The sequence below is a fragment of the Carcharodon carcharias genome, chromosome 20 (assembly GCF_017639515.1).
Source record: "Carcharodon carcharias isolate sCarCar2 chromosome 20, sCarCar2.pri, whole genome shotgun sequence".
NCBI classification, from domain to species: domain Eukaryota; kingdom Metazoa; phylum Chordata; class Chondrichthyes; order Lamniformes; family Lamnidae; genus Carcharodon; species Carcharodon carcharias.
The window spans coordinates 77,890,460-77,917,618 of NC_054486.1; the positions used below are offsets into that span (position 1 = coordinate 77,890,460).

General features: G+C 41.0%; 2 protein-coding genes across 8 annotated transcripts in view; both read right to left on the reverse strand.

Annotated features, from left to right (window-relative positions):
- Positions 1 to 6,673: 6,673 nt before the first annotated feature.
- Positions 6,674 to 16,008, reverse strand: mgat2 (alpha-1,6-mannosyl-glycoprotein 2-beta-N-acetylglucosaminyltransferase). Of its 3 annotated transcripts, none has more exons than XM_041215156.1 (2): positions 15,892 to 16,008; positions 6,674 to 9,434 (listed from the first exon to the last, which is right to left on the reverse strand). In XM_041215156.1, exon 2 carries the CDS (start codon positions 9,373 to 9,375, stop codon positions 8,068 to 8,070), a length of 1,308 nt encoding a protein of 435 aa, XP_041071090.1. In that variant the 5' UTR covers positions 9,376 to 9,434; positions 15,892 to 16,008; the 3' UTR covers positions 6,674 to 8,067. The 3 variants fall into 3 exon arrangements, with proteins under 3 accessions (XP_041071090.1, XP_041071088.1, XP_041071089.1); XM_041215154.1 differs by lacking the exon at positions 15,892 to 16,008 and adding an exon at positions 9,832 to 9,881; XM_041215155.1 differs by lacking the exon at positions 15,892 to 16,008 and adding an exon at positions 9,832 to 9,847 and having other exon boundaries at positions 6,674 to 9,418.
- A 259-nt stretch (positions 16,009 to 16,267) lies between these two features.
- lrr1 (leucine rich repeat protein 1) overlaps positions 16,268 to 27,159 on the reverse strand; it is a 31,665-nt gene continuing 20,773 nt past the window's right edge. For 4 of the 5 annotated variants that reach the window (XM_041214935.1, XM_041214936.1, XM_041214937.1 and 1 more), the window contains 2 exons: positions 21,326 to 22,053; positions 16,268 to 18,914 (listed from right to left, as the gene is read on the reverse strand). In XM_041214935.1, the coding sequence (XP_041070869.1) occupies positions 18,662 to 18,914; positions 21,326 to 22,053 (981 nt within the window). In that variant the 3' untranslated portion in view covers positions 16,268 to 18,661. The remainder of the gene's footprint in view (positions 18,915 to 21,325; positions 22,054 to 27,159) is intronic. The other variant, XM_041214938.1, reaches the window with a different exon arrangement.

Genomic DNA, 27,159 nt, shown 5'->3' on the forward strand with positions numbered 1-27,159 from the left:
TTGCGGCTCAGGTAGTAATCTGGAGATTTCTACTTTTGAGGTTCTGCTTTTTAATTTAGCCCCTAGCTGTTCATACACCCTCAGCAGAACCTCTTGCCCAGTTCTACCTACATCATTCTACATGTACCATGACCACTGGATCCTCCCTCCTGCCAATTCAAGTTCCTCTCTGGCCCAGAGCAGATGTCCTGAACCCTGGCACCAGGCAGGCAGCTTAAGATGATTGTCAAAAGAATCAATGACGACATGAACATCTTTTTTAACGCAGTATTTAAAACAATCGTACCTGTTTTTCTGTCCTTCCACTATCCTGTCATTCATATTTAATTTAGAGTGACTCAAGTAAATTTCTATTGTGGCATTCAGCCAGTAAAAAAAAACAATTGAACATAACCACATTACTGGAGTGACTAGGTCAAACCATGGTGTGTTCCTGAAGCTGAAGCCTGAAGTGTGTTTTTGAAAGCCCAAAGATGAAGAGACATGAATTAGGATCTTTGACCCATTTATAGCACCATGACTCACTTCTGTCTTTGTTGCTTGCAAATTAATCAGTACAGCAAATCCAGCACCAGAGATCATGTTTCTCTTATTGAATATAAATTATTCTGTATCTTTTGTTATCTGAATTTTACATTGAGAATCAGAATATTTACAATCAATATATGTTCAGTGTAAAAATATTAAAGCTATACACTTCTAGTGACAAAATATGGACAAGGAATGTTCCGAGTTTGATCCTTTATCTAGGGTGGTCCCAGTACCAGTTGAATTAGCAAGGAATGCTGTTCAACTGTGGATCCTGCTGAGGACATCTCTATAGTCAAATATCTGCCAGCAATAAATACTGGATGCAAATGTGTAGGATGAGACCTTGGTTAACTTGTGCATGTGAAACCCTATCCCTAACTCCAAGAAGTTAAGCCTAATGTCTTTAAAGAAAATGGAGAAGAAACTTAAAATACTGAATGAAAGAAACTGAATCTGAAATTTCATCCCTTCAAATACACTGTCAATTTCTTCTTCACTCAAGTTGCTAATTCCAGCTATTTCTGTTAATGATGGCAACCATCTTATATTTTGTCCAAGCGGCCATTCTTTGTGTCAGCCAAGGCAGTGAGTGTTGTCAACTTTTAAATCATAAACAGCATCTTTGTTAAGCCCAAGTCCCATCACGTCTGCTGTCCACACAAGTGCCCCAGCATGAATGGGAATCCAGTGGATTTTCAAACACTGTAGGTCAGCAAGGACTCGGTGTGGCTGAGCAGGATATGAATGACTGATTTTTGGAGTGGCAATGGATTGAAGATTGTGGCAGAGGCCTAAGTTAGAAGTTTAAACTCATCCAAGACAATGTTTGGCAATCCAACATAACAGGGGTGGTCATGGGAAGAGGTAGAGCTGAAACATCACCCTTTTCTACCCTCACTGCACCCCATCCACCCCCAAACAAAACATCTCTGCTCCTCTAATTCTAGCCCCTTGTACTTTCCCAATTGCTCTACTAGTGGTAGCTGTGCCTTCAGTTGCCTAGGCCTCAAACTGTGGAATACCCTCCCTACACTTCTACCCTCACCCTACCTCGGTTTCTTCCTTTAAGACACTCCTCAAAATCTAACTCTTTGACCAAGCTTTTGGTCACCTGACCTAATTTCTCCTTACAGAATCATAGAAAGCTTATGGCACATAAGGATGCTACTTGGCTCATTGTGTCTGTGCCAGCCAAAAAAAATGAGCCACCGAGCCTAATCTCACTGTCCAGCATTTGGTCTGTAGCTTTGCAGGTTACGGCACTTCAGGTGTGCATCCAGGCACATTTTAAGTGAAGTTTTCTGCCTCTTACCACCCTTTCAGGCCTTTTTCACTCTCTGAAGTTGTGGCCTGACTAATGATTTATACAGTTTCAACATAACCTCCCTGCTCTTATATTATATACCTCGACTAATAAAGGAAAGGGTTCCATATGCCTTCTTTAACCACCTTATTGACCTGTCCTGCTACCTTCAGGGATCTGTGGACATTCACTCCAAGCTCCCTCACTTCCTCTATACCTCTCAGTAGTCTCCCATTTATTGCGTATTCCTTTGTCTTGTTTGACCTCCCCAAATGCATCACTTCACACTTCTCTGGATTGAATTCCATTTGCCACTTTTCTGCTCACCTGACCAGTCCATTGATATCTTCCTGCAGTCTACAGCTATCCTCCTCGCTATCAACCACACAGCCAATTTTTGTGTCATCTGCAAACTTCGTGATCATTCCTCCTACATTTATATCCAAATTGTTTTACCATAAAAAGTAGTCCTAGAATTGAACCATGTGGAACTCCACTGGAAACAGCCTTACAGTCACAAAAACACCCGTACAATGACCTTTTTGTATCCAGATTGCCACATTCCCCTGGATCCAATGGGCTTTTTTTTTAAACCAATCTACCATGTGGAACCTTGTTAAAATCCATGTAGATCACATCAACTGCACTACCTTCATCAAGCCTCCTTGTTACTTCCTCAACAAATTTCAATTGAGTTAGTCAGACATGATCTTCCCCTAACACATTAATGCTGACTATCCTTGATTAATCTGTGCCTTTCTAATAATTTGCCCACTACTGAGGCCAGATCTGTAATTATTTGGTCTATCCCTCACTTCCCTTTTAAACAAAGGTAAAACCTTAGGAGACCTCCAATCCTCCAGCACCGCATCTGTATACATTGAGGACTGCAAAATGACGATCAGACCCTCTGCTATTTCCTCCCTGGCCTCTTTCAACAGCCTGGGGTACACCGTGCTAAATGGGATAGATTTTGAAAAGATTCAGCCGCTCAAAACTGGGCATCCATGAGGCACTGTGGGCCATCAGCAGCAGATTGGATACAACCACAATCAGTTACCTCATGGCCTTGCATATCCCCAGCTCTACCATTACCACTAAACCAGTGGATAAACCCTGTTCAATGAAGGAATCAGGAGGGCATGCCAGGAACAGCACCAGTTATACCTAAAAATGAGGTGTCAACCTGAAGTTACATCACAGGACTTACTTGTATGCCAAACAGCATAAAATAGAGTTAAGTGATCTCACAACCAACAGATCAGATCTAATCTCTGCAGTCCTGCCACATCCAGTCATGAATGGTGGTGGGCAATTAAACAACTAAGTGGAGGAGGAAGCTCCACAAATATTCTCATCCTCAATGATGGGAGAGCACAGCACATCAGTGCAAAAGACAAAGTTGAATTGCTTGCAACAATCTTCAGCCAGAAGTACAGAATGCATGATCCATTGCAGCCTCTTCCTGAGGTCTCCAGCATCACAGATCTTCAGCCAATATGATTCACTCCACATGATATCAAGAAATGGCTGAAGGCACCAGATAATGCAAAGGCCATGGGCCCTGACAACACTCTGGCAATAGTACTGAAGACTTATGTTCCAGATAATACCTTAGCCAAGCTGTTCCAGTACAGCTACAACAAAGGCATCTACCGGGCAATGAAGAAAGCTGCCTAGGTATGTCCAGTCCACAAAAAGGACAAATCCAACCTGGCCAATTACCACCCCATAAATCTACTCTCGTTCATCAGCAAAGTGATGGAGGGGTCGTCAGTGCTATGAAGTGGCACATACTCAGCATCTGGCGCTCAGTTTGAGTTACACCAGGGCCACTCAGCTCCCTACTTCATTACAGCCTCAGTTCAAACATGGACAAAGAAGCTGAACTCCAGAGGTGTGTGAGACTGCCCTCGACATCAAGGCAGCATTTGACAGTGTGGTATCAAGGAGCCCTAGCAAAAACTGGAGTCAATGGGAATCGGGGGAAAACTCTCCATTGGTTGGACGAAGGAAGATGGTTGTGGTCTTTGGAGGTCAATCATCTCAGTCCCAGGACACCATTGCAGGAGTACCTCAAGGTAGTGTCCTAGGCCCAACCATCTTCAGCTGCTTCATCAATGACCTTCCCTCCAACATAAGGTCAGAATTGTGGATGTTCGCTGATGATTGCACAATGTTCAGTACGATATGTGACTCCTCAGATACTGAAGCAGTCCATGCCCATACGCAGCAAAAACTGGATAACATACAGGCTTGGGCTGATAAGTGACAAGTAACATTTACGCCACACAAGTGCCAGGCAATGATTATCTCCAACAAGACAGAATCCAACCATCTCCTCGTGACATTCAATGGCCTTACCATCGCTAAATACCCCACTATCAACATCCGGTGGCATGGAGGTGGGAGGGGGTGAGGGGGGTGTGGTGGCAAGTAGGGTGGTGGCTACCATTGACCAGAAACTGAACTGGACCAGCCATATAAACGCTGTGGCTCCAAGAGCAGCTCAGAGCTGTGAATTCTGCGGAGAATAACTCACCAAAACCTGGCTACCATCTACAAGGCACAAATCAGGAGTGTGATGGAATACTCTCCACTTGCCTGGATGAATGCAACTCCATCAACACTCGATGTTTGACACCATCCACGACAAAGCAGCCTGCTTGACTGGCACCTCATCCATCATCTCCAATGTCCACACACTCCACCAACAACGCACAGTGGCAGCACAGTAAGTGTGCACCATCTACAAGATGCACTGCAACAACTCACCAAGGTTCCTTCGACAGCACCTTCCAAACCCACGGCCTCTAATACCTAGGAGGACAAGGGCAGCAGACGCATGGGAACACCACCACCTCCTACAAGTTTCCCTTCAAGCCACACACCATTATGACTTGGAACAATATTGCTGTTCCTTCACTGTCGCTGGGTCAAAATCCTGGAACTCCCTCCCTAATAGCACTGTGGGTGTTCCTACACCACATGGACTGCAGCAGTTCAAGAAGGAAGCACCTCACCATCACCTTCTCAAGGACTATTAGGGATGGGCAATAAAAATACTGACCTAGCCAGCGATGCCAACATCTCTTGAAAGAATAAAAATCAGCTCCTTCTCCTGGAGGTAGTTAAGGGTTGATTAAAACTTCCATATTTTTCTATTATGCAGCTACTAACACAGTCCTCAATGGTGGATACCAACTGACCAATCGGTTTACAACTTGAGTTCCTCTCTCCGAGCTTGGAGACAAAGGAAGAAAATGCACCCACTACTAGAGGCTGAAAAGATAGTAAAAGGAGCACCTCTTGTCCCTTGCAAACTCCCAACTTCTCACATTGTGCCCAAGCTGCACTCCATGACCTACGAGGCTTAGTGTTCTATTATGCTTTATAATGCTCCTGTGAAGTGCCATGGATCATTTCATTACATTAAAGGTGCTATATGCTTTTTGTTGTTATATAATAAGAAAGGTCAGCATATGAGGAAAATGGATAAGTGAAGACAGGTATTTTGAGATTGCCGAGCTGATGGTGCAGCAAGAAGTCATGGCTAGCAACACTAAATGGAAAGGCAAGAGTGGAATCATGTGGAAATAGGGCCATTAAAAAAAATGAACACAATTGCGTGGTTAACTGCATTAACAGTTGCAGGATGTTTGAGAACACGGAGGGATAATACATTACAAGCACAGAAAATGTCAAGTCTAAGTTTAGCAAGGGTAGCTACACTGCAGCACAAAAAATTGAAGCAAGGTTGAAGGGAATTGAATAGGGAATCGAATAGAGAAAGTTGGGCATGATGCTGGGAGCAATAGCAAATTTAAGGACCTTAGAAAGGAAAGGGAGATTGGTGATGGGCTAATAACTTCTGGAGGATAGATAAGTCACATCTTTATGAAGAATGGCATAAAGACTGCAATTTTGAAAAGAGGGAGAGATAGTTGGCGACTATAGATAAATCGGTGCTAGGAGTTTATTTGTGAGGAATGAAGTAATTTTGATGGTTTTGAAATGGAAATAAGATAGCACCAAGGAAAGGAAGGCATTAACAATGTTAGCTTCTGCGTAAGCCAGGAATTAAATAAGCGGATCAAGGGAGAAGATGAATGTTGTGATGGATGTGAAAATGGTTGAGTGGAAAAGGGTGATGGAACAAACTTACATCCAGGTGGGTGGCCTTTTCATACCTGGCTTTTTTTTTGAGGCAAGATTGGGGTTTTGTTGGGCCATTCCAGCGATATTATGAATTTAGAATATTTTTGTGTTGCTCTATAAGAAACAACCAAGAAAAATCTATTTCCATAGATAGTAGATGGTCATCATGTCAGTCAGGCTGGCACAAGGAGATGCTCCCAACATGTGACTAGAATGACATAGCAGCATGGCCAATCTTACTCAACAGTTTCCATATGGGAAAAGATATTTCTATCAGCACATCCTAAAACTCACTTACAGCACTATGGGTGCACCTACACCACATGGATTACAGCAGTTCAAGGTGGCAGCTTACCACCACCTTCTCAAGAGGAATTGGGGATGGGCAACAAATATTGGCCTTGCTAGACAACACACATCTGTGAATGAATAAAAATTATATATATTTGTCAATGTCTATTATTTTCCTACATAGAATGTGTAAATACTTTAAACAAAAAAATACCCCATAACACTTTCCTTCTATCCTTATCACTTTTAAAATTGTAGTGATGCAACTGGTTACGTATGGAAGAAACGTTAAATGTTTAAAAAGCAAAATGTAGTGTAGCTCCAATTAAGTTAAAGTCCATGTAAATGTTAAAACATGTAAATACAGTATCTCTTACATTTCACAAAGAATTGCTTTCCTGTTCCTTTTATTTGAGGTGGTTGTACACAAATACAAAAAAAGTTACAACCAAGGCATTTGCTTTTAAACAGTGGACCATTTCAGGTCTCTCAAACTGCCATGAGGCAACATCTGTTAAATCAACTGAACCCGATTAATTCCAACAACTGGGGAAAAAATAGACATGCTGTTTTTTTTTAAATGAAATTATTAACATTTAACTGAAACCTTTGCATTGTTATCTCAGTTACAGATTTGTGCTTTTAGAGAACAGTATTGTCACTAAGATTTCAGTAGGGTACTGGTGAGTGGGCAAAATTTTCACAGAGCCACACTGGGTACTTTTTTTTCTTCTCCTTTACTAAAACTTCAACAAACAATGGGGCACCAATAAATTGTTCATATCAATTTCACTCGAACTTTGAAAAACACCCGGTGCTATTATTAAAAAGCTTTTGCTTTTTTCATTTCTGGGCATTTTACGGTGGGAGAATTTTTGAGCTTTATATAATACTAAGCATTTCTGGTTGCAGGTTTGTTACTGGTGGCAGAAGTAACTTGGGTGATAAATTTATAAATCACTAGTATACCACACATTAAGGCATATTACCATGTGGTATTTTTCTTGTAGTACTGATACATTAAAAGAGCAGAGTGACAACACTGAGCTAAACAAGGCTCATCTGTAAAGTTAACAGAATAATGAAAACAGAACTGTAAAAACTACAACCACGTGATGAAACGAGCACCTTTGGCTTCTTTGCATTCTCAGTTGCATACACCATTTTCTCCTCTTCAGTCACCAGAACATCCACAAAGTTAATGAAGAAAATGGTAACTCTTGCTACAAGGGCTTAATTTCTTTAAAAAACAAAAAATCTTCCTTCTGCTTTTCTTGTAAAGGCAATAACTCATGGCTGGGTACAGGTCCACAGGCACCAGTAGTTGTCCAGCACCTTATTCTTCAAACATGGGCCCAGTCAGTGAGTGCCGACTGGCTATATTCAAATGTGAGCAGCATACAGCCGAGCTGAAACTGTCCTTATCAAACATTGTCAAAATTAATTTTCCAGCATGGTCACTGGATAGTGATCAGGAATGGGCACCATGGCTGAATTTTCATTTTCCTAAACCAGAGGATACCAAATTCAATTGCAACATCCCCTACTGCAACCCCGGCTGAGATCAGCTTACTCATCACAGACCAGGTATTACTTGGGGCCTCCCTAGTCCTTAAAGCTCAATGTCACACCTTATTGGTGTATTTACTAACTGAGCCATCAAGGCAGCCATTTATTTTTAATCTTGAAAGTCAAGGATTGTATCCCATTGTTGTGTTTTTAATAACAGGAGAAAACTAAACAACTATTAAAAACATGATCTGGTATGGAAACTTATATCATAATTACTGGAGCCGGCGGTAACTTGCACAAAGTTCATGGTCCCTAATATCTCCCCAACCTCCATTCTTCACATGTGGGCTGATTGCAGCCAATGGATATATTTCACTTATTGCCATGGTTTCTGGAAACAAGTGCTGTATGTTGCTACTTATAATTCTGTCAATTTTAGAAATTTCAACAGATGGCATGCAAGCTTTCTTGTGATGCATACCACAATCTCCAGCATGGAAAATACGAGGAGCTTCACAAACCATAACTTTCCAATACCGAGGCAGACAGGATACTGTTAAATACTGTAATGTCCAGTCCCAGTTGTAGTCATCGTATTCACAGAAAGTATTTGTGCACGTAATCAATTTTTGATATGTGTCTCTAGTCATAGCCATGCCCATGTTGTGTTCTGTTGATCGCCAGGTTTTCACTTCTACCTTATTGGTTTTTTCTGTGAAATCACTGACACGTACATATGTACCAAGGGACAAGATGTCACAATCAGGGCAACTTTCACCCTTTAGATGCCACATATTTTTCAAGACATAATAGAAATCAGGTGACAAATAGTGGTCTTCTTCAATGAACAGCACTAAACCCTTATGATCTTCCAAAACTTTTACCCTTTCCCAAACAAAGTGCAACTTCCACCACCAGTGATGCTTGGTCTGACAGAATTTGGATTCCCGATAATGGCCAAATGAATCTGGATATTCAGCATTGATACAGCCCAGTTTGAGCGCATTCACCTTGCTTAAGTCACGTGGGCAGTCTCTGGGATCGTGTCCTGGGAATTCGTTGGGATACAACTGGATACTGAATGGAAAAAATATTTGCAACACTTGACAAAAATCGATACCAGCTACGATGTGGTTGATCTGCGGAGACCAGAAGTCGTGGCTGAAGATTAACAGGACGTTTTCTATTCCTTTGGCTTTTCTGAGCGAATTGACGAGGATCTGCAAGTAATCGGGTCTGTCGTGCACTTGAACCACCACCACCAAGTCGTTTGGAGGACGTGTCTTTATGGTTTCCTGGTTTCGGACAGTCTGATCGAAGTTCAGCTGGTAAACGATGCTGCGGTACACCTGGGTCAGGTTGTCGACCTCTGGTCTGTCGAACCTGCTCGGCTGGGACTCGTTGGAAACTTTCCTGGTCGGGTTTCCGCCACCAGCTCGCCCGCTGCTCCTGGAAGTTTCGTCGTCCTTCGGAAACGCTCCGTTTTTCCTTGGTTTTCCGCCGGTCCAGAAGGCGAAGGCGGCGACCAGCATAACGAGAGCCAGGAGTAGCACTTTCCTCTTGTAGATGCGGAACCTCATGTTGACTTGATCGGCAAGGCAGCGGCGACCCCCCGCCTTGTAACTGTGGAGCACCGGGGCTGTTAATAATAATAAACAGTAATTTATAGAAGGGGGGGGGGGGGGGGGGTGGGGGGGAGAGAGAGAACTGCAAAGAGCAATAAACTTCCGATTATAAAAAGCGGTTGGATAAGCCACACAGCCAGCAGCCCAATGTCAGACACGCTACCATCCCACACTGGACCATTTCCAGCCGGCACCGCCGCAACACTTTACACCGAGGCCGAGGGCTCCGGCAGCCTCTCCCTCCCGAAGAGACTTGAACGCAACGCGGAGAGGCCCTGAGCGGGGAGGAGACTCTCTCTCTCCCTCCCCCTCCCTTCCTTCAGCTGCTGTTCGGCCCCCGTTCTCCTCTCCGCCTCACAATTTGAATCGACGCCGACATTCTGCCCGCTAACGGCTTGCCTGACTCCTCACCTGCCTTCCAGCATCTACTCATCAACCAACCGTCACACAGCCCCTCCCTCCACCCACCCCCCATTGGTGCGCTGTCCACTCATTGGGCGTGCCTGCGCTACCGCAGGCGAATTCTGCATGGACCGCTCGGCCGTCCATCACTACCTGCCTGACGCCCATTGGCCAATCTCGGCATCAAAGGCGGCGCACCGAAAATTCCCCGCTACGTTGACGAATGACGTAGTCAGCGACATTCTGGCCGCCTCCTGTTTACTGCAGTTTACCCGGAAGGAGCATTTGACTATTTGGGAGTCTTAGACCAACTTACTCAATGTAACATGCAGATCTTGGAAATTTGAAATAGAAACAGAAAATGTGGGAAATACTCAACATGTCAGGTAGCATTGGTGGAGAGTGAAAGGTCAACGACCTGTAACGTTAACCTTGTTTCCCTCTCCAAGGATGCTGCATTTTCTGCTTTTATTTTATAACTTATTTACTGTGGCGTTATTAGATATCTTGGTCTTTTCTGAAGTCTTATCTTGTTGGTTGGGTTTGAGGATGACCAATCAGTTTCTTGTCTAAGCATCAGTCTAAATGTCAATGGTACAATGAGTGAAATATGTCCTCTCCTTCCAAAGGAAGGCTGCTGGTCTCAGTAGAAAGGAACACAACATATACAAAAATGCTGAAACAAACATAATAGATCTGTCGGTCCCATAGATAGAAAAGAATGTCCATACCAAAACTGTGTTGTGACAAAGGGTCGACACCCACAACATGTTGCTTCTGCTTTGGTTGTTGGTATCACAGAGTAACATTCCTATCCTGCCAATATTTATGAATTGGTTAACACTAGCTGAACCAGACATGATCCACTGATACAGCGGTCATGATAATGAAAAACTTATAAATAGATATTCTCTAAAGATGGGTCTTGAAGATTTTGAATGACATGGCTGTGAATATTTCCTTTGACAGCTTGTTCCACTATGGGATTGTTCCTGAAAAGAAAGATTGTTGATACACTGTCTTGGAAACAAATGGCCTTTGTAGCTTGTCTGGGTGGCTACCTCATGTAGTGTCATTGCTGGATGGTAACAGGTATTTGTTTTGTCAATTCCCACCAGTTCATCCCATATTTTATAGATCATGACCAGTCTAGTTTTCTCTGTCCTTTGTTGTAGTGATTGCCATTTTAAATCTTTGATCAACGATGCAACACTGGTGTATTCCCCATAATGATTTGTGCAAAGTCGTGCAGCATTATCTTTGGATCACTTCAATCTTATTTATATCTCTCGCCATTGATAGATGCCACACACAACTTACATATTCCAAGTGTTTGGTAAGTTCCAATTCTGATATTTTTGTTGTAATGCCAAAGATTCCTTCTCAGAAATCCAAGAATCCTATTTGCTTTGGATGTATTCTGCTAAATGGGGAATCCCCGTTGAAGATTGATTCTAAGATGAACCCCCTGCAGAAGGTAACCTATTTTCCTTTACTGGTCTGGCTATTGAACATTTTTCTACACTTGCAAGTTCTTTTCTCCTTTTCCAATTTGCCTGCTTATTTTCTTGTCTGAGCCTGGGTATCTTCCCAAGCTTTTTTACTCATAGAATCATAAAATGGTTACAGCAGAGAGGGAGGCCATTAGCTCATCATGTCCATACTAGGTCTCTGCAAGGGCAATTTAGCATGCTCCACTCCCCTGTGTTTCCTTGGAGCCACACTTCCTTTCGTGTGTTTATTCAATTCCTTCTTGAAAGCCAAGACTGAATCTGCCTCGTCCAGCACTTTCTCAGGCAGTGCACTCATAACATAACAACTTGCTATATAAAAAAGAAATAGTTCCTCTCTAGACGTCCTGCATGATTTTGAACACCTCTATTAAATCTCCTGTCCCATCCAGGAGACAGAAAGAAAAAAAAACATCAGCCTGCCTACATTATTAGATTATTTTCTTCTATTTTTCCAAAATGGACAATTGCTGGGCTGATAAAAATGGCTGTAACTCATCACATTCTGCTTTAGAAGATTCTAAGCTGTTCCAATGGACAGAGGCTACCTCATCATCCTGGAATGTGACTTGTATTGTGTAAATATTCCAGGTGAGCCAACACAAAGGATTCATAGACGATAAGTCTGCACCAGCCACCTAGACAAAGGAACTATTTGTGACAAAAACAAAAGCAAAAAAACTGCGGATGCTGGAAATCCAAAACAAAAACAGAATTACCTGGAAAAACTCAGCAGGTCTTGCAGCATCGGCGGAGAAGAAAAGAGTTGACGTTTCGATTCCTCATAACCCTTCAACAGAACTTCAGTTCTGAGGACTCGAAACGTCAACTCTTTTCTTCTCCGCCGATGCTGCCAGACCTGCTGAGTTTTTCCAGAGCTATTTGTGACTCCTAATCTCCAATGTTGTGCTTATGGCCCCACTGATTCCTGCTCCAAAACACAATGGGTTTCAACCAGGCACCTCAACTCATTAGCTGAATAACTTGACCCGAAACCATCCTGTCACATGAGTGAGACTTGAGCTCTTTGAGTTCCTTTATATAGCACTTGAATTTTATTACCAGTCCGTTTGACCTCAGAAGAGAAGCAGGACTCCAGGCAAGCAGCCTACCCCTATCTATCATTTTATTACCTAACAGGTAGCAGCAGAAACAGCTTTGTCCAGATGAAGTGCCTGGCCCTCTGAGAACTGGCACATCGGAACTTCTGTATTTGTGCCTTCAAGGCTAATTCATTTCTATGTGCCTTCTCCCATCATAGAAGTCCTCGCTTCTGTGAAAGATGGATCACCCTGCAACTGTCAGCCTGCTACCCTGTGAAGGAATACGTCACTGGACATTTGATTCTGGACTCTGGACTTACATGAAACTATAAGTCATATTTTTATCATGGTCTTGACCTGAACCCCTTTCTTTCCCTTATCCCTCTTTTATTTTATGAATGCAAAAAGGGTGACATTGCAAAACCTCTTCCCCATGTTTTGTGTGTGTAAAATAAACTACCCTCTTATTTTACCTTATCTCGAGTTTACTGTGGGGTTATTGATAGAGGATTGGATAACTCCAAAACTGAAGGATTGGGGAAAGTACACAACCACTTATAAAGGGGGAAATCAAAAATACTTTTCTGTTTATGGATTGTTTGTGAGTGGACAAATCAAGGCTGTTTAAATTAATCCCCCTCTGGTCCGTAATGCGCCTCAATTTTCTTTTCAACTCCAGCTTCTCCAGCCAATCCACTGAAACGGGAGTCCCTTATCCATGGATCTATTCTATTAAATCTTTCCTGTACCCTATCTAAAGCCTCCAGATGAGGCCAAATCAGTGTTTTGTAAAGGTTCATCATAACTTCCTTGCTTTCATACTCAATGCCTCTGTTAATAAAGCCCAAGATGCCTATTAACCACTTTCTGAACCTGCCCTTCCACCTTCAGCGATTTGTGGACTTGTGCACCCCCAGGTGTCTCTGTTCTTGTGTCCAATTTAGAATAGTACCCTTTACTTTAGATTGCTTCTCCTTGTTCTTCCTACCAAAAAGTAACACTTTACACTTCTCTGCATTAAGTTTCATCTGGCACATGTCCACCAATTCCACCAGCCTGTCTCTCTCTTCTTGTCATCTTCTATATTTAACAAAGGTCTGTTGTAGCCACATTTTAGTATCCTGTGCTGATTCAAAAACTTCAACAAGTATCAGAGTCAACATTTTACACAATTTCCTTCCCAAGGAATTCTCCACTAAAATATAGTGTCATCTGGGATTTTGCCCCTTGTTAATATTACTTAAATGCAGACATCAATACACTGAGCTTCAGCTGCTGCGATTCCTGTGTCCATTTCAATCATTTTGAAGTCAGGTTTTATGCACGAGTCTTACATTGAAATACACTTGGAGCAAGTTCTGGTTGGCACCTCAGTACAAACTAACTGGTTTTCCTTGTGCTTTCAGGAAACAGGATTACTTTAATGAAGCACTTTGTTGCTGTTTCCATTGCCTGATATGCTAGCTAACATACAAAGGAAACTGTATTTGGAATGAATATGAAGCCTTGGGTGATTCTAGCAACATTTGATATATTTAAGAGGTCTGGATGAACAATAAATTGCCATTTTTTTGATGTCAGGTGTTCTAAGACTGCTGACGTCCATGTGATGATTGTGTATCCAAAGTGCTGTGAGGAGTTCCAGAATTCTGACCCAGCGACAAATAGACAACAGTGACATTTGTCCAATTATGATGTGTGATTTGGAGGTGAAGGCTGAGTTGATATTGTTTCCATGCACCTGATGCCCTTTGTCCATTTAAATAGTGGAGTTGGGGGTTTTGGTGCCAATAAAGCCATGGCATGTTGCTATTGTGCAGCCTATAGGTAAAAAACATTGCATCGTTCCATGGTGGTGAAGGGGGAATGTTCAGATTAATTAATGAGATGTTGATCAAATGGAATGCTTTGCCTTGGATGGTGTTAAACTCGAGTGTTGTTCAGCTGTAACCATCTGGGCAAGTGGAGATTATTCCATCATCCACCTAACTTGTGCCTTTTAGGTAGTGAATTTTGGGGAATGAAGAGGTCACAGAATACCCAGCCTCAGAACTGCTCCAATATGTAGCTGGTCCATTGAATTTCATGTCATCGATGACGCCCCCCAGGATATTAAAGGTGAGAGAAGTTGGTTAGGCTCTATTGCTAGAGTTAATTATTGCTTGGCACTTGTGTGGCATAAATATTACTTGCATCTATCAATTCAAGCTTGGATATTGTCCAGGTCTTGCTGCATACAGAATGGATTGCTTTGCTATTTGAGAAATTATCTTGATGTTTGCAATAGCAAGGGTAATTTCTGACGTGGGTACCCCAGCATCTATTCCCAGAAACTTATTTTTTGTCCCCAGGCCATTTGAATGAGAGGGAATGTATTATACTCAATGGAAGCTCTTCTGCTTATATCAAGCTTCTGATTCGGTGTATAATAGTTGATTGCATGCGTGGGCTGTGGACCTCTGTTTTGTTAATGACAAGACAAGTCTGGATACGTTGCTTTCATATAATAGTTCTGATTGCAATGAGCCAGTTTCAAAGGCTGCCATTAAGGTGTAGTAACAATATTTATTATTATTTTATCACAGTCATTATCTGATTTGGCCAGTATATATCTGCATAGGAAAGATTTTTACTCTTTGATGGATTAGAGAGATTGCTGTCTTCTGCCAAGTGTGTGAAATTTATGGTGATCATGGAAGACAGTATCAGCTCACAGTACAGTAATGCAGTGTTACGTTACTGGACTAGTAGCCAGAGTCCTTATTAATAATCCACGCCTGATTTGAGAATTTAAATTCAGATTTAAAAATCTCAATTCTATCAACAGCCTGGGGGTTAGCACTGACCAGAAACTGAAAAGGACTAGCCATATAAATAAATAATGTGGCCACAGGAGTAACTCACCCCCTGACTCCCTGTCTACCATCTACAAGGCACGAGTGAGGAGTGTGATGGAATACTCTCCACTGGCCTGGATGAGTGCAGCTCCAACAACACTCAAGAAGCTCGACACAATCCAGGACAATGCAGCCTGCTTGATTGGCAGCCCATTCACTACCTTCAACATTCAATCCCTCCACCACCAATGCACAGTGACAGCAGTGTGTACTACCTATAAGATCCAGTGCAGCACCTCACCGAAGCTTCTTCGACTGCATCTTCCAAACCCATGACCTCTACCACTTGGAAGGACAAGGGTAGCAGATGCATGGGAACACCGCCACCTCCAAGTTGCACACCATCCTGACTAGGAACTATATAGCTTGTTCTTCACTGTTGCTGGGTCAGGACCCTGGAACTCCCTTCCTAACAGCACTGTGGGTGTTCCTACAACACGGAATGCAGCCATTCAAGAAGGCAGCTCACCACCACCTTCTCAAGGTCAATTAGGGATGGGAAGTAAATGCTGGCCTAGCCATCGACGCCCACATGCCATAATGAATTAAAAAAAATCGATTTGTGTAGGCGTAGGCTCACAATGCAAAACCGCCTCTAATTTAGAATTAACTACCAACCTCAGGCAGGTATGTCACAGGATGACTAGCGTAGGAAATGTTACAGTGCAGCAGCGAGTCTTCTGAACTTGGATCCAAGCCACATCATTAACAGTATTGTAGAAGCTTTAAAATGTATCCAGTCAAGGTCTGTCTGAAGTGACAGTTCATTGCTTAGTGTTCCTAAAATGGAAAATATTTCAGCACTAACATCCATCACCTTGAGGAACACAAGTTGGATAAAAAAATAAGTTTCTTGTTTTTCTTTTAATCTCCAATAAGAATAAAACCTCTATTAAAAGCATAAAACAAAAGCAGGCTCTGAAAAGTGAGGAAAAATTGAGAAAATTGGAGTAAAGAGAAGGAAATAATAAATTATGATATTTCAATATTATACTGAAGGATGCAACATTAGTTTTATTTTTCAGCAGGAGGCAAGTTTTCACTGCTTGCTACATTGTTGTTAACAATAACTTGCATTTACATAGAACTTTTAACATTGTAAAACATCTCAAGGTAAACTTCACAACAGTATTAGCAAACAAAATTTAACACTATGCCACTGATGGTTTTAAAGAGCACCTCAAGGAGGAGAAAGAGAGAAGCAGGGGAAGCTCGGGGCTTGGGCAGCTGCAGGCATGGGTACCAATGGTGGAGCAACGGAAATCACAAGAGGCCAGAATCGGAGGAGCAGAGATCTGATGGTTGGAAGGTCAAAGGAAGGAAGAGACAGGGAGGGGTGAGGCCATGGAGGAATTTGAAAACAAGATGAGATTTTAAAAAAAAGCATTGCAGACCAGGAACCAAATCAAATCAGTAAGCTTGGTTTGATTAGGATATAAGCAGCACACTTTTGGAGCAGGTCCATTTTACAATGGACATGGCACACACCAAAAAAATGAGTATACAGTGCAGTTTATGGGCCTACCACCAGTATGATTTTTGAAATTATTTAACTGCTGAAATACCTGATAAGATAGTCAATTATAACAGTAAAATGAGCCACCAGAAATTGTTTTCAACTTTAAAAGCTCAACTTTTTGCAGGGCTATGAGTCAGCTGCTTTTATACATTGGTTAATGATTATCTATACTCGTTTAAGATCACTCCTCAAAATGGTTTCCGACAGGGCAATAACATTTCTTCCTATAGTTACCAAATGTAATTCAGCTACAAGTATTAAAATAAGTGTCTGCCATGTCCCCTATTAAAAGGCCCTATGTAACACATCCTACATAAGTCTGCACGTTAAATGTGTCCACATGTAGCTGCTACATTTATATGTCATCCTTTTGCCTGAAACACCTTTATGCAAAGCTCTAACAGGATTTTCTTTGGCTATTGAGTGGTACAACTGAGCAATCTCCCTCCCCTTTCAAATTGGATTCTGCCACCTTTTCTGCTGTGTCAAGTAACAAATTGTCAGATGACAGAAAAGAATTTTACCCGTTGGATGACTTCTAAATATTAAATATACTCTCCCAGTACATTTTTAAATAAAATAATTTCTGCATTTTTGGGCCCATTCCCATTGCACTACTGAGCTGTATTTCCAACTCTGCTCAGGTGCTCGGTAATGCAGCAGTGTCAATGAAAGGTTGCTTAAAATTCTGTAAGAAATTTCTTCTACCCCTTTTCACCTCAATATTACATTTGGATTTGACTCCACAGTATCAAAGGAGATTAACTAATAAGTAAATAAAATCAGTAAAACACAGACTAAAGCGTGGATACACTGTCCTGTGTGGCAGATATAATTGATCAAAAACGCAATGTTTCTGACAGGAAGTGATGCTCCAGATATGCAACCTGTGGTTAAAAACCTCACATCCAGATGTTGTGCAATGTTGACAGTGTTGATGACTAAACAAGTCATTCCATTGGTCAAATGCACAGAAGCACTGATTAACAAATCATCACATGAGAGGTGCTGTTCAAACTGGAAAGATCTGGCATCTTGAAGCTAGATCTACCATCACCATTGACTAAATTGTCAACACATCCAAATTGCAAGATGCAACACATTTTCCCTATATAGAAAATGACTTGTGATAAAACAGATATGAAATACAAAATCATAAAAGGAACTAACATTTCCAAGGATGCCTCATATTATAACTGGTTTTAATATTGGTCAGTCTGGTGTAATTTTAGTGGACACAAAACAGAATTAAGTTAATTTTTATTAAATATAAATGACAATGCTAAATACACTGAAACAAATTCCTTATACATTACAGTATTGTCAATTAAAAAGACAACTGCAATCTTCAAGCTTAAACACTGCTGTAGGAAAATGAGACAGCCAGTGATCTATATACACTGAATACTGTTATGTTCCTTTGTATAAACTATAGTTAAGCATGACTTAATCTATACACAGTCTCAAGGTCCATTTAAATTTAATTCTTAAAAAAGTATTGTAAACAGTCTCAAATACTAGTTTTTCTATCAAAACAGGCTTCATGTAAGATCCCAAGATTACAAAATATACTACCCAAACTGCTGAACATCATTTCAACCTGAGACTTAAAATGTAAAGCTTTAAGTTAAACGTTTTGTCCCAGTTACTGATTTGGAGTTCAAATAGTTTGTAGTGTTCTTAAAATGTACATTTTGTTCAACTTCACTCACCTTAGGAGTGTGCACCAATGCTGGATATGTTGGCTGAATAGCCTTCCTGTACATTCTTGAGGCTTTTGCTCATCTCTCATCAATACAAGTTCCTAAAATTAAAACATCTTGGGAAATATACTGCAACCTACCATTTAGCTACAATATTTCACACTGATCATCTGTTGCGTTGTTGATATTTGTCAAGGAACTCTGAGTAGCAGGTTAACGAACAGAAGTAACAGAGAATTGAGGCCTCAGTGCCACCCATGTTGTCCACAAGAACCACAGTATGGGAGACCTGGTGTAAATTCAGATTTATAACCACTTGAACGAAAGAGTTCAAGCAAGGTCTTCTGCAAAGGCAGGTTTTAGTCAAATCCAGATCTTGACACAGGTGAGCTGGAAGGATATGCGGTCCATAAGCAATTCTTTACAAGAAAAAAAAATGCAATTAGTTAAAAGACATTTAACAGCTAAAGCCCAATATGTAAACTGAGCGAATCTCAAACACAATACATGCAAAGCCACAATGACTCCATTCAAGGTAATTTTGCTGGTGGGTATAATTGACAATGTAATGAATAAGTCAGAAAGTTGAATACAACCCATACTGTTATACGTTTACAGAATAGAATGCCAAGTGCTCCAGGTTTAGCAAACTACTGAAGAAACAGATCGTCATTTTTGCTTTTTGAATAATTTTTGTTAAAAAAACAAAAGGCAGCTTAGAATCTGAACTATTTGAATGCCTGCTTCCCATTCAACTCATGGGTTTAAACCTAAGCTTTCCCCAATATTGACACTTCCTACCTACCCTCATATCAGCCATGTAGCATTCACCTCAGACACGGGAGAAACACCAGCTTTCGATGTAAAAATGTACTTTCAGTTTGACAGAGCCTGCTAAACTCCTGATTCTGGGAGCCCTGACACGTTTTGGTTGGCCAATGGCATCACAAGGAAGTTCCCAAGTTCAATTGTTGTATTAATTTATCTCAGCTATGGTGGCATTGCAGACAATTTGTTTTGAAACCCTCAGGTTTTGGCTGATGGATCGGATGGGTTGGAAGAAGGTTTAAAAATGAACCAGAATTCTCAAATCCTAATTGCTGCCTAGTGACCTTTGCTGGAAAGTATATTGAGACTAGACCAACTCTGGCCCCTCCCATTGTGCAAGGTCAAATAACCTGCTGACAATTGCTGTCTGGTCAGTTGTACAGGTATTGGAAAACTGCCGACATCTGACCTAAAATATGAGTCAGCCTTCTGGATAGAAAGTACTGCAGGAGATATTTGAGAACAGAAAAGTAGTGGAGGTTATTCTTCCAACCCAGAGGGACTTGAAAAAAGTTTTTAAAATATAATAATAAATTTTGGTCTGGATTTTAAGTAAAACTTTTGCTAATTTTTATTCATTGAGTACCTCCCACAGACAAAAGTTTACAGGTGCTTATTATATTTGCTTAAAATTGCCAGTTAAAAATAACTTCTTTCAAAGTAAATTTGTGTTTAGAGTCAACATTGTAGTGGGAAAGAGAAGTAATAGAATTCTGTGCATCACCCAGCAGTAATTCAACAGGAGAGAACAGCTAAAAAAAAATCCCATATATTTATATCTGTTGTTTGATGTTCTTTCTCTGTGTTGCAAAACTGATAATCTGTGTTTTTAAATATGTTTTTGGGGAGTTTTGTGTTATTTTGTGAAAAAGTTGTGCATGTCTGTATATGATTTAATTAAGCTGGGCAGGGATTAATAGGAAACAGGTTGTCTGGGGGAGTGGAAAACATGAAAAGGATAGAGGTGTTAGGTTTGAGGTACAAGTGAATAGCTTAGATCTAACATTTGCATTTTTAGATAAGTGGAGAGTTTGTTTGAATATCAAAGGCAAGTCAGAGGTAGCAAGAAACATGTTTGCATCTTGCAGGAGTTCTATAGGTAAACAGAAGGGGGAATATTATATTTTATTGACCCGAAAGCAAAGACAAGGTGGAAATATGAAGGATCTTATATTTGGAAGGATATGAGTTTCAAAGGGGCGTGAAAACAATGGAACCTGAGATAAAGGGGAAAAAAGGTATTTTAGAGTTACTGTGGAGAGCTTAGGATTGCTGTAGCTGTTGAGCTGGAGTTAAACTATTGAGCTGAAGGTGTGAGATGTAGCAGCTGGAGCTATAGATGGAATTACGGCTGAGAGAGGATGCAATTTGAATCAAATATTCAGTCAAGCCAGAGAAGTCTTGGGCTGTGAAAAGCAGTTTTATTCTGAAGTTTAGATTTTCACAGCAGAGTGGGAGAGGGTTACAGGTCATGTGGTATGCCTTTATTGAAGCTAAGCAGCTTTCCTTGAATAATATTACTGGATTTTTTATAGCTAAACATCTATAAAGGACTGCAGCCTGAAAGATGTTTACTTGTGGGCCTGAGTGTCTTTTTGGGGGAATGTTTTGTAGGACTAAGTTTAACTGTAATCTTGTGTGCTTAAGTTTTCTTTTATTGCTGTTAATAAAAATTTATTTTTAACTTTTAAAATCCAAAAAGTGTTACTGGACTTCTTACTGCTGAGATCAGTACTTCCCCTTCTCGTTTTCACAATACAAAAAAAAGGTATGGCGCGTAAACCAAGTTCCCTCTGGGATTTGGTTTGCGCAGCAATTAACACCAGCTGTGGTCATAACAGCATCCTTTCGGTACTTGGCCAAGTTTAAAGGGAAACATATTTATAATGTGGTCAGTTCTTGATTAAATCCACATACTTGAAACCAAGTGAAGTTGCTGCTCAGCTAATGGGTCAAGCCATTATTAAATGCTGTATCTACTTGTTTTGTTAAAATCCCTTACCTGTAATTTACTGTTGCTCTTGCTGCTGTCTCTAACAGGGTCATTGGAATCTGCAGCTGAATTGTTGGAGTCAGAGGATTAGGCTGTTCAAAAAGGTTTCCAAATAGATCCACATTCTCAAGGCACAATCTCTGGAAATCACATGGAAGATAAGGCAATTTGTTGCGCGCTGCTGAGAGGAAGCGAAGTTTAGTTAGCTGTCCAATCCTGTAAGGAAGCCGGAGTAACTCGTTGTCATCAAGCTTTAGATGAATGAGTTCTTGTAGTTGACAGAACTGAACAGGTAGAGCACGCAATCTGTTGTGGCTCAAATCCAAAAACTGCAGAGATTTCTGCAATGTGGAGTTGCACAAAGTGACACTGAATGTCTCCAAGTGATTATTGTGCAAAACAAGCTCAGACAGACAAACAAGATCTCCGATGGTAGCTGGAAGTTTGCGAATGTGGTTATTACTAAGATCTAGCTTCCGCAGTTTTCGAAGGCAAAGCATACGCATATCCACACGTGCTAGTTTGCAGTAGGACACCTGCAGAAATTCAAGAGAGTAAGGGAAGTTTGTGGTGAGAGGATAATCCTTTCTAGATGTGATCACCATTTTGGCTTTTGGCTTTTCAACTTCAGAGGTCTTAACTGGAGCCAGGTTGGACAATGGTATAGTGTCTATTTCACTACCACGGTGGGCCAGCCTTAAAGTGGAAAGGAAGTTCTTCAAATTATTGACATCTGCCTGTTAACAGAAAACATATTTCCGCACATTATGAAATAACTGTTAATGGTTTACATTGCATTGACATACACCTTTGATTTTTTTGTTAGGCATTTCAATTTTACCAAACTGAGCTGTGCTGTATCAGATTCTCCTAGAAGATACAACAGGCTCTTACTGTAACATTGCTGACAAGAGTATATCATTTGGTTTCCCTTATTATTAGTAGGCAAAGCTGCAGCCAACCTTTAAAATATACCTTGCTAGAACATACGTTTTGAAAAAATGAGCTTCTGTAAGAATGTCAGCTACAGTAGAACATTTCAATCTTTTCTCATTAGAAGCATATAATAGCAAACATGCTAAATAACAAAAAGCTAATCACAGCTATTAAGATGAGAGCAGATTTTCTGTACATTTGCATGAAGGCAATTAAACTATAACTGACTTTTACATTCATACTATTTAAGAGCAGAATTACTAGTTATCTGTTTAGTATTCATCCTGCTTTAAGAAAACTTTAAGCAGTACGGCAATGTGGTGGGTATTTATTCAGTTGAACATGTGTTGAAACAAAAGCTGAATTTAGCCCAAGGCACAGTAGTATTTGAACAATAATAAGATTATAAGTAAGTAGTTTATTTGTGACCACAGTGTTTTGAGATATTCATTCAGACATTTCCTCAAGACAAATAGGGCACTATGATAACGAAAATTAATAGTACAGAAAGGCTTGACTTTTATTTTCTGAGTTGCATCTCTACACAAATAACTAATATGTGAACTTTATAGCCCAAGTACTATCCCCCTGAATTTTCTCCATTCTTCTCTTGAAGGTAATAATTCATGCAGTGGTATGGTTAAATGGCTGCAGATAACCTTCCAGTGACCATTCTCCATAGAACAGGAGTTTAAAAAGGCCATTTGACAGCAGGATGTGTCACAGCCTATTCTCAATCATGACCATACAGCTGACAGATAGAAATCATGAATAAAAACACTGCCTGTTTTTGCCTCCTCATCCAGGGTGTAGTGGAGGTTTACTGAACATATCCAGCACTCTTTTTCAGAGGTTCAGTTATTAGCCTGGTTTAAACCTAATGTTTTCTTTTTCAACACAACACAAAATATTTAATTCCCATTCATATCTGATTCCCATTGTTATAGACTGTACATATCCATATTCATTTAAAGATCCCATGTTTTTATTCATTTAGGGATGTGGGTGTCACTGGCTATACCAGCATCTATTGTGCATCCCTAATTGCCCTTGAGAAGGTGGTGGCGAGCAACCTTTTTGAGCTGCTGCAGTCCATGTGGTATAGTTACATCCACAAAACTGTTAGGAAGGAAGTTCCAGGATTTTGACTTAGCAACAGTGAAGGAACGGCGATGTAGTTCCAAGTCAGGATGGTGTGTGGCTTGAAGGGGAACTTGCGGGTGGTGTTGTTCCCATGCATCTGCTGCCCTTGTCCTTCTAGGTGGCAGAGGTCACGGGTTTGGAAGGTGCTGTCGAAGGAGCCTTGGTGAGTTACTTCAGTGCACCTTATAGATAGTACACACTGCTGCCACCGTGCTTCGTTGGTGGAGGGAGTAAAGTTGAAGGTGGTGGATGGGGTGCCAATCAAGTGGACTGCATTGTCCTGGATGGTGTTGAGCTTCTTGAGTGTTGTTGGAGCTGTACTCATCCAAGCAAGTGGAGAGTATCCATCACATCCCTGACTTGTGTCTTGTAGATGGTGGACAGGCTTTGGGGAGTCAAGAGGTGAGTTGCTTTCCACAGAAATCCCAGCTCTGAGCTGCTCTTGTAGGCACAGTATTTATATGGTTAGTCCAGTTTAGTTTCTATCAATGGTAACCCCCAGGATGTTGACAGTGGGGATTCAGTGATGGTAATGCCATTGAATGTCAAAGGGAGATGCTTAGATTCTCTCTTGTTGGATATGGTCATTGACTGGCATTTGTGTGGTGTGAATGTCATTTGCCACTTATCAGCCCAAGCCTGAATGTTGTCCAGGTACTGCTGCATAGGGGCATGGACTGCTTCAGCATCAGAGGAGTCATGGATGGTGCTGAACATTATGCAATCAGCAAACATTCCCACTTCTGACCTTATGATGGAGGAAAAGTCATTGATAAAGCAGCCGAAGATGGTTGGGCCTAGGACACCACCCTGAGGAACTCCTGCAGCGATGTCCTGGGACTGAGATGATTGACCCCCAACAACCACAACGATCTTCCTTTGTGCTAAGTATGACACCAACCAGTGGAGTTTTCCCCCTGATTTCAGTTTTGCTAGGGTTCCTTAATGCCACACTCAGTCAAATGCTGCCTTGACGGCAAGAGCAGTCACTCTCACCTCACCTCTGCAGTTCAGCTCTTTGGTCCATGTTTCAACCAAGGCTGTAATGGGGTCAGGAACTGAGTGGCCCTGGCGGAACCCAAACTGAGCATCTGTGAACTGTTTATTGCTGAGTAAGTGCCGCTTGATAGCGCTGTCAATGACAAGTTCCATCATTTTGCTGATGATTGACAGTAGACTCATGGGGTGGTAATTGGCTGGGTTGGATTTGACCTGCTTTTTGTGGACAGTAAATATGGTATATATAATGCTCATTCTTATATAGTCCAAGCTTTTCATGACATGAAACTTCCATCTGAAAAATAAATAAAATTACTAAGAAATCCCAACCAACTACCATAAGACTGGCTTCCATATGGTATCGTAGCTTTCATGGGACTAATATACAATGAATTGCTATGAAATACAATGACTGTTGTCATGCAGACTAATAAAAAGACTTGCATTTATACAACATTTTCAAACCCAGATATCTAAAATCACTTTACAGCCAATGAAGTACTTTTTGAAGCACTTTTGTAAGGTAGAAAGCAAGGCAGAGAAGATGGAGGCAGGGCCATTGCATACTTTTAAGGCAGAGGGAGATAGATTCTTGACTAACAAAGGAGTCAAAGGTTACCAGGGGGGTAGGCAGGAATCTGTAGTTGAGGCCACAATCAGAGCAGTCCTGATCTTATCGAATGGCAGAGCATGCTCAAGGGGCCAAATAGCCTACTCCTGCTGCTAATTTGTATGTTCTTATGTTCGCAACCAATTTACGCCCAGCAAACTTTCACAAACAACAATGTGATACTGGACAGGTAAATTGTTTATTTTGTGATATTGATTGAGGGATGAATATTGGCCAGGACACTGGGGATAACTATCCTGCACTTCTTCGAACTAGTGCCATGGGATCTTTTACATCCACTGAGTGTGCAAATGGGACCCAGGTTTAACGGCTCACCTGTAAGACAGCATCACCAACAGTGCAGCACTCCCTTGGTACTGCACTGAGCGTCAGCATAAATTTTTGTGCTCAAGCCCTGGAGTGAGACTTGAACCTCGGAGGCGAGAGTGCTACCGACTGATCCAGGGCTGACATCAAGTAAACTCTCACACACAGTAACTAAATACATGACCAATCTTGGTAATAGTCTTGTCTGCTGCATATCGAAGTTCATTGGTGTTTCATCCATATTTCCAACGCAGGTTAATTGATACATGTTTGTCATCTGATGTGGAATTGATGATTTTATCATCGAGTTCAGGTGACAGGCGTTGTAGAATTTTCTGCCTGAGGACTAAATCCTGCCTTTTCATGAATCTGATGCACCACCCAGCGCTGACCTTGAATTCTGGAATACCATCTTTCTTCACTTCTCTGAGGGTGTTGAGTAAGGATGATAATATGACCATTTCGCCAATGCTCATTAACCCATTCTGCCACTTTTTACTCCAGGTGAAGCCACTCACTCAGTCTTCCTCTGCTGGCGCATTTATTCTTCGGCATCTTTTCTAGTTTATTGGATAGCTTTCTCCAGTCTCTTATTATTTTCTCAGGAATATTAAACTTTCTTGCTGCTGCACAATTAATGGTCTTCTTGGTGAATGCTACAACTTTCATTTTAAATTGAGCTGCAAACTTGTTATTCTTTCTCAAAGACTTACACATTAGATACACATTAGCCTTGTCAAGTGGCTGGGAGATTGCTGCTAGATTTTCCCTCCGCCAATTCTAAAGTTGCCCTGTGTGTACCTCCAAATTAATGAACTGTAATAATTACAGTTAAGCGATTAATAATCACAATACAGCTTGATTCCTGAAAAACTAGGGTCAACTTTTACACAAGGTATATGAAAAATTCTATTTTGTTAAGGCCAAACATCATGGGATTGGCTTTTACATAAGTATATATGCTATGTAGTGATGATCTAGAATGCACTGTCCGAAAGGGTGGTTGAAGCAGATTCAATGATTTTAAAAAAAAGAATTTCTACAAATACTTGAAGAAAAAAAGTTGCAGGTCTATGAGAAAAGAGTGGGGAATTGCACTAATTGGACAGATCTTTCAAAGACCTAGCACAGACACAATGGGCCAGATAGCCTCCTTCTCTGTTGCATCATTTTATCAGTTTATGATATCCACTGAACTGGATCAAAAAAATAAGTTTAACATCTCACCTGAAGATTGACACTTCTGCTGCTTCAGCATTCTTCATTAGATGGATGCTAATAATTTGGGTTAAAAATATATAAAAACAAAAAACTGCGGATGCTGGAAATCCAAAACAAAAACAGAATTACCTGGAAAAACTCAGCAGGTGTGGCAGCATCGGCGGAGAAAAAAAGAGTTGATGTTTCGAGTCCTCAAGACCCTTCCTGGAAGGGTCATGGGGCTCGAAACGTCAACACTAATAATTTGGGGCCCATCAACTGATTTATCCCCACTTGTGGCTCAAACCTGGCATCCCATTAATGATTTATGTATATCTTATTCATGTCTACACTGACCTTTCCTGGAGGGAAGGGTTATTATTTTAAATATTTTCAGGTGATTAATGAAAACACAGAATAACTAATATGAAGTATAAGGAGAAATTAAAACAAAACAACTTTTTGTCCCAGTCATGAGATATGCTATGAATGTGACTGATGGATCACCTCATCCTTAATATATCAGATCCTTGCACCAAAAGTCAGAAAGTGGCAAATGATACAAAGTTTAAGACCGTCAGCCATCTTCTAATTAAGACGCAATTACAAATGATTCAGTTTTTAAAAA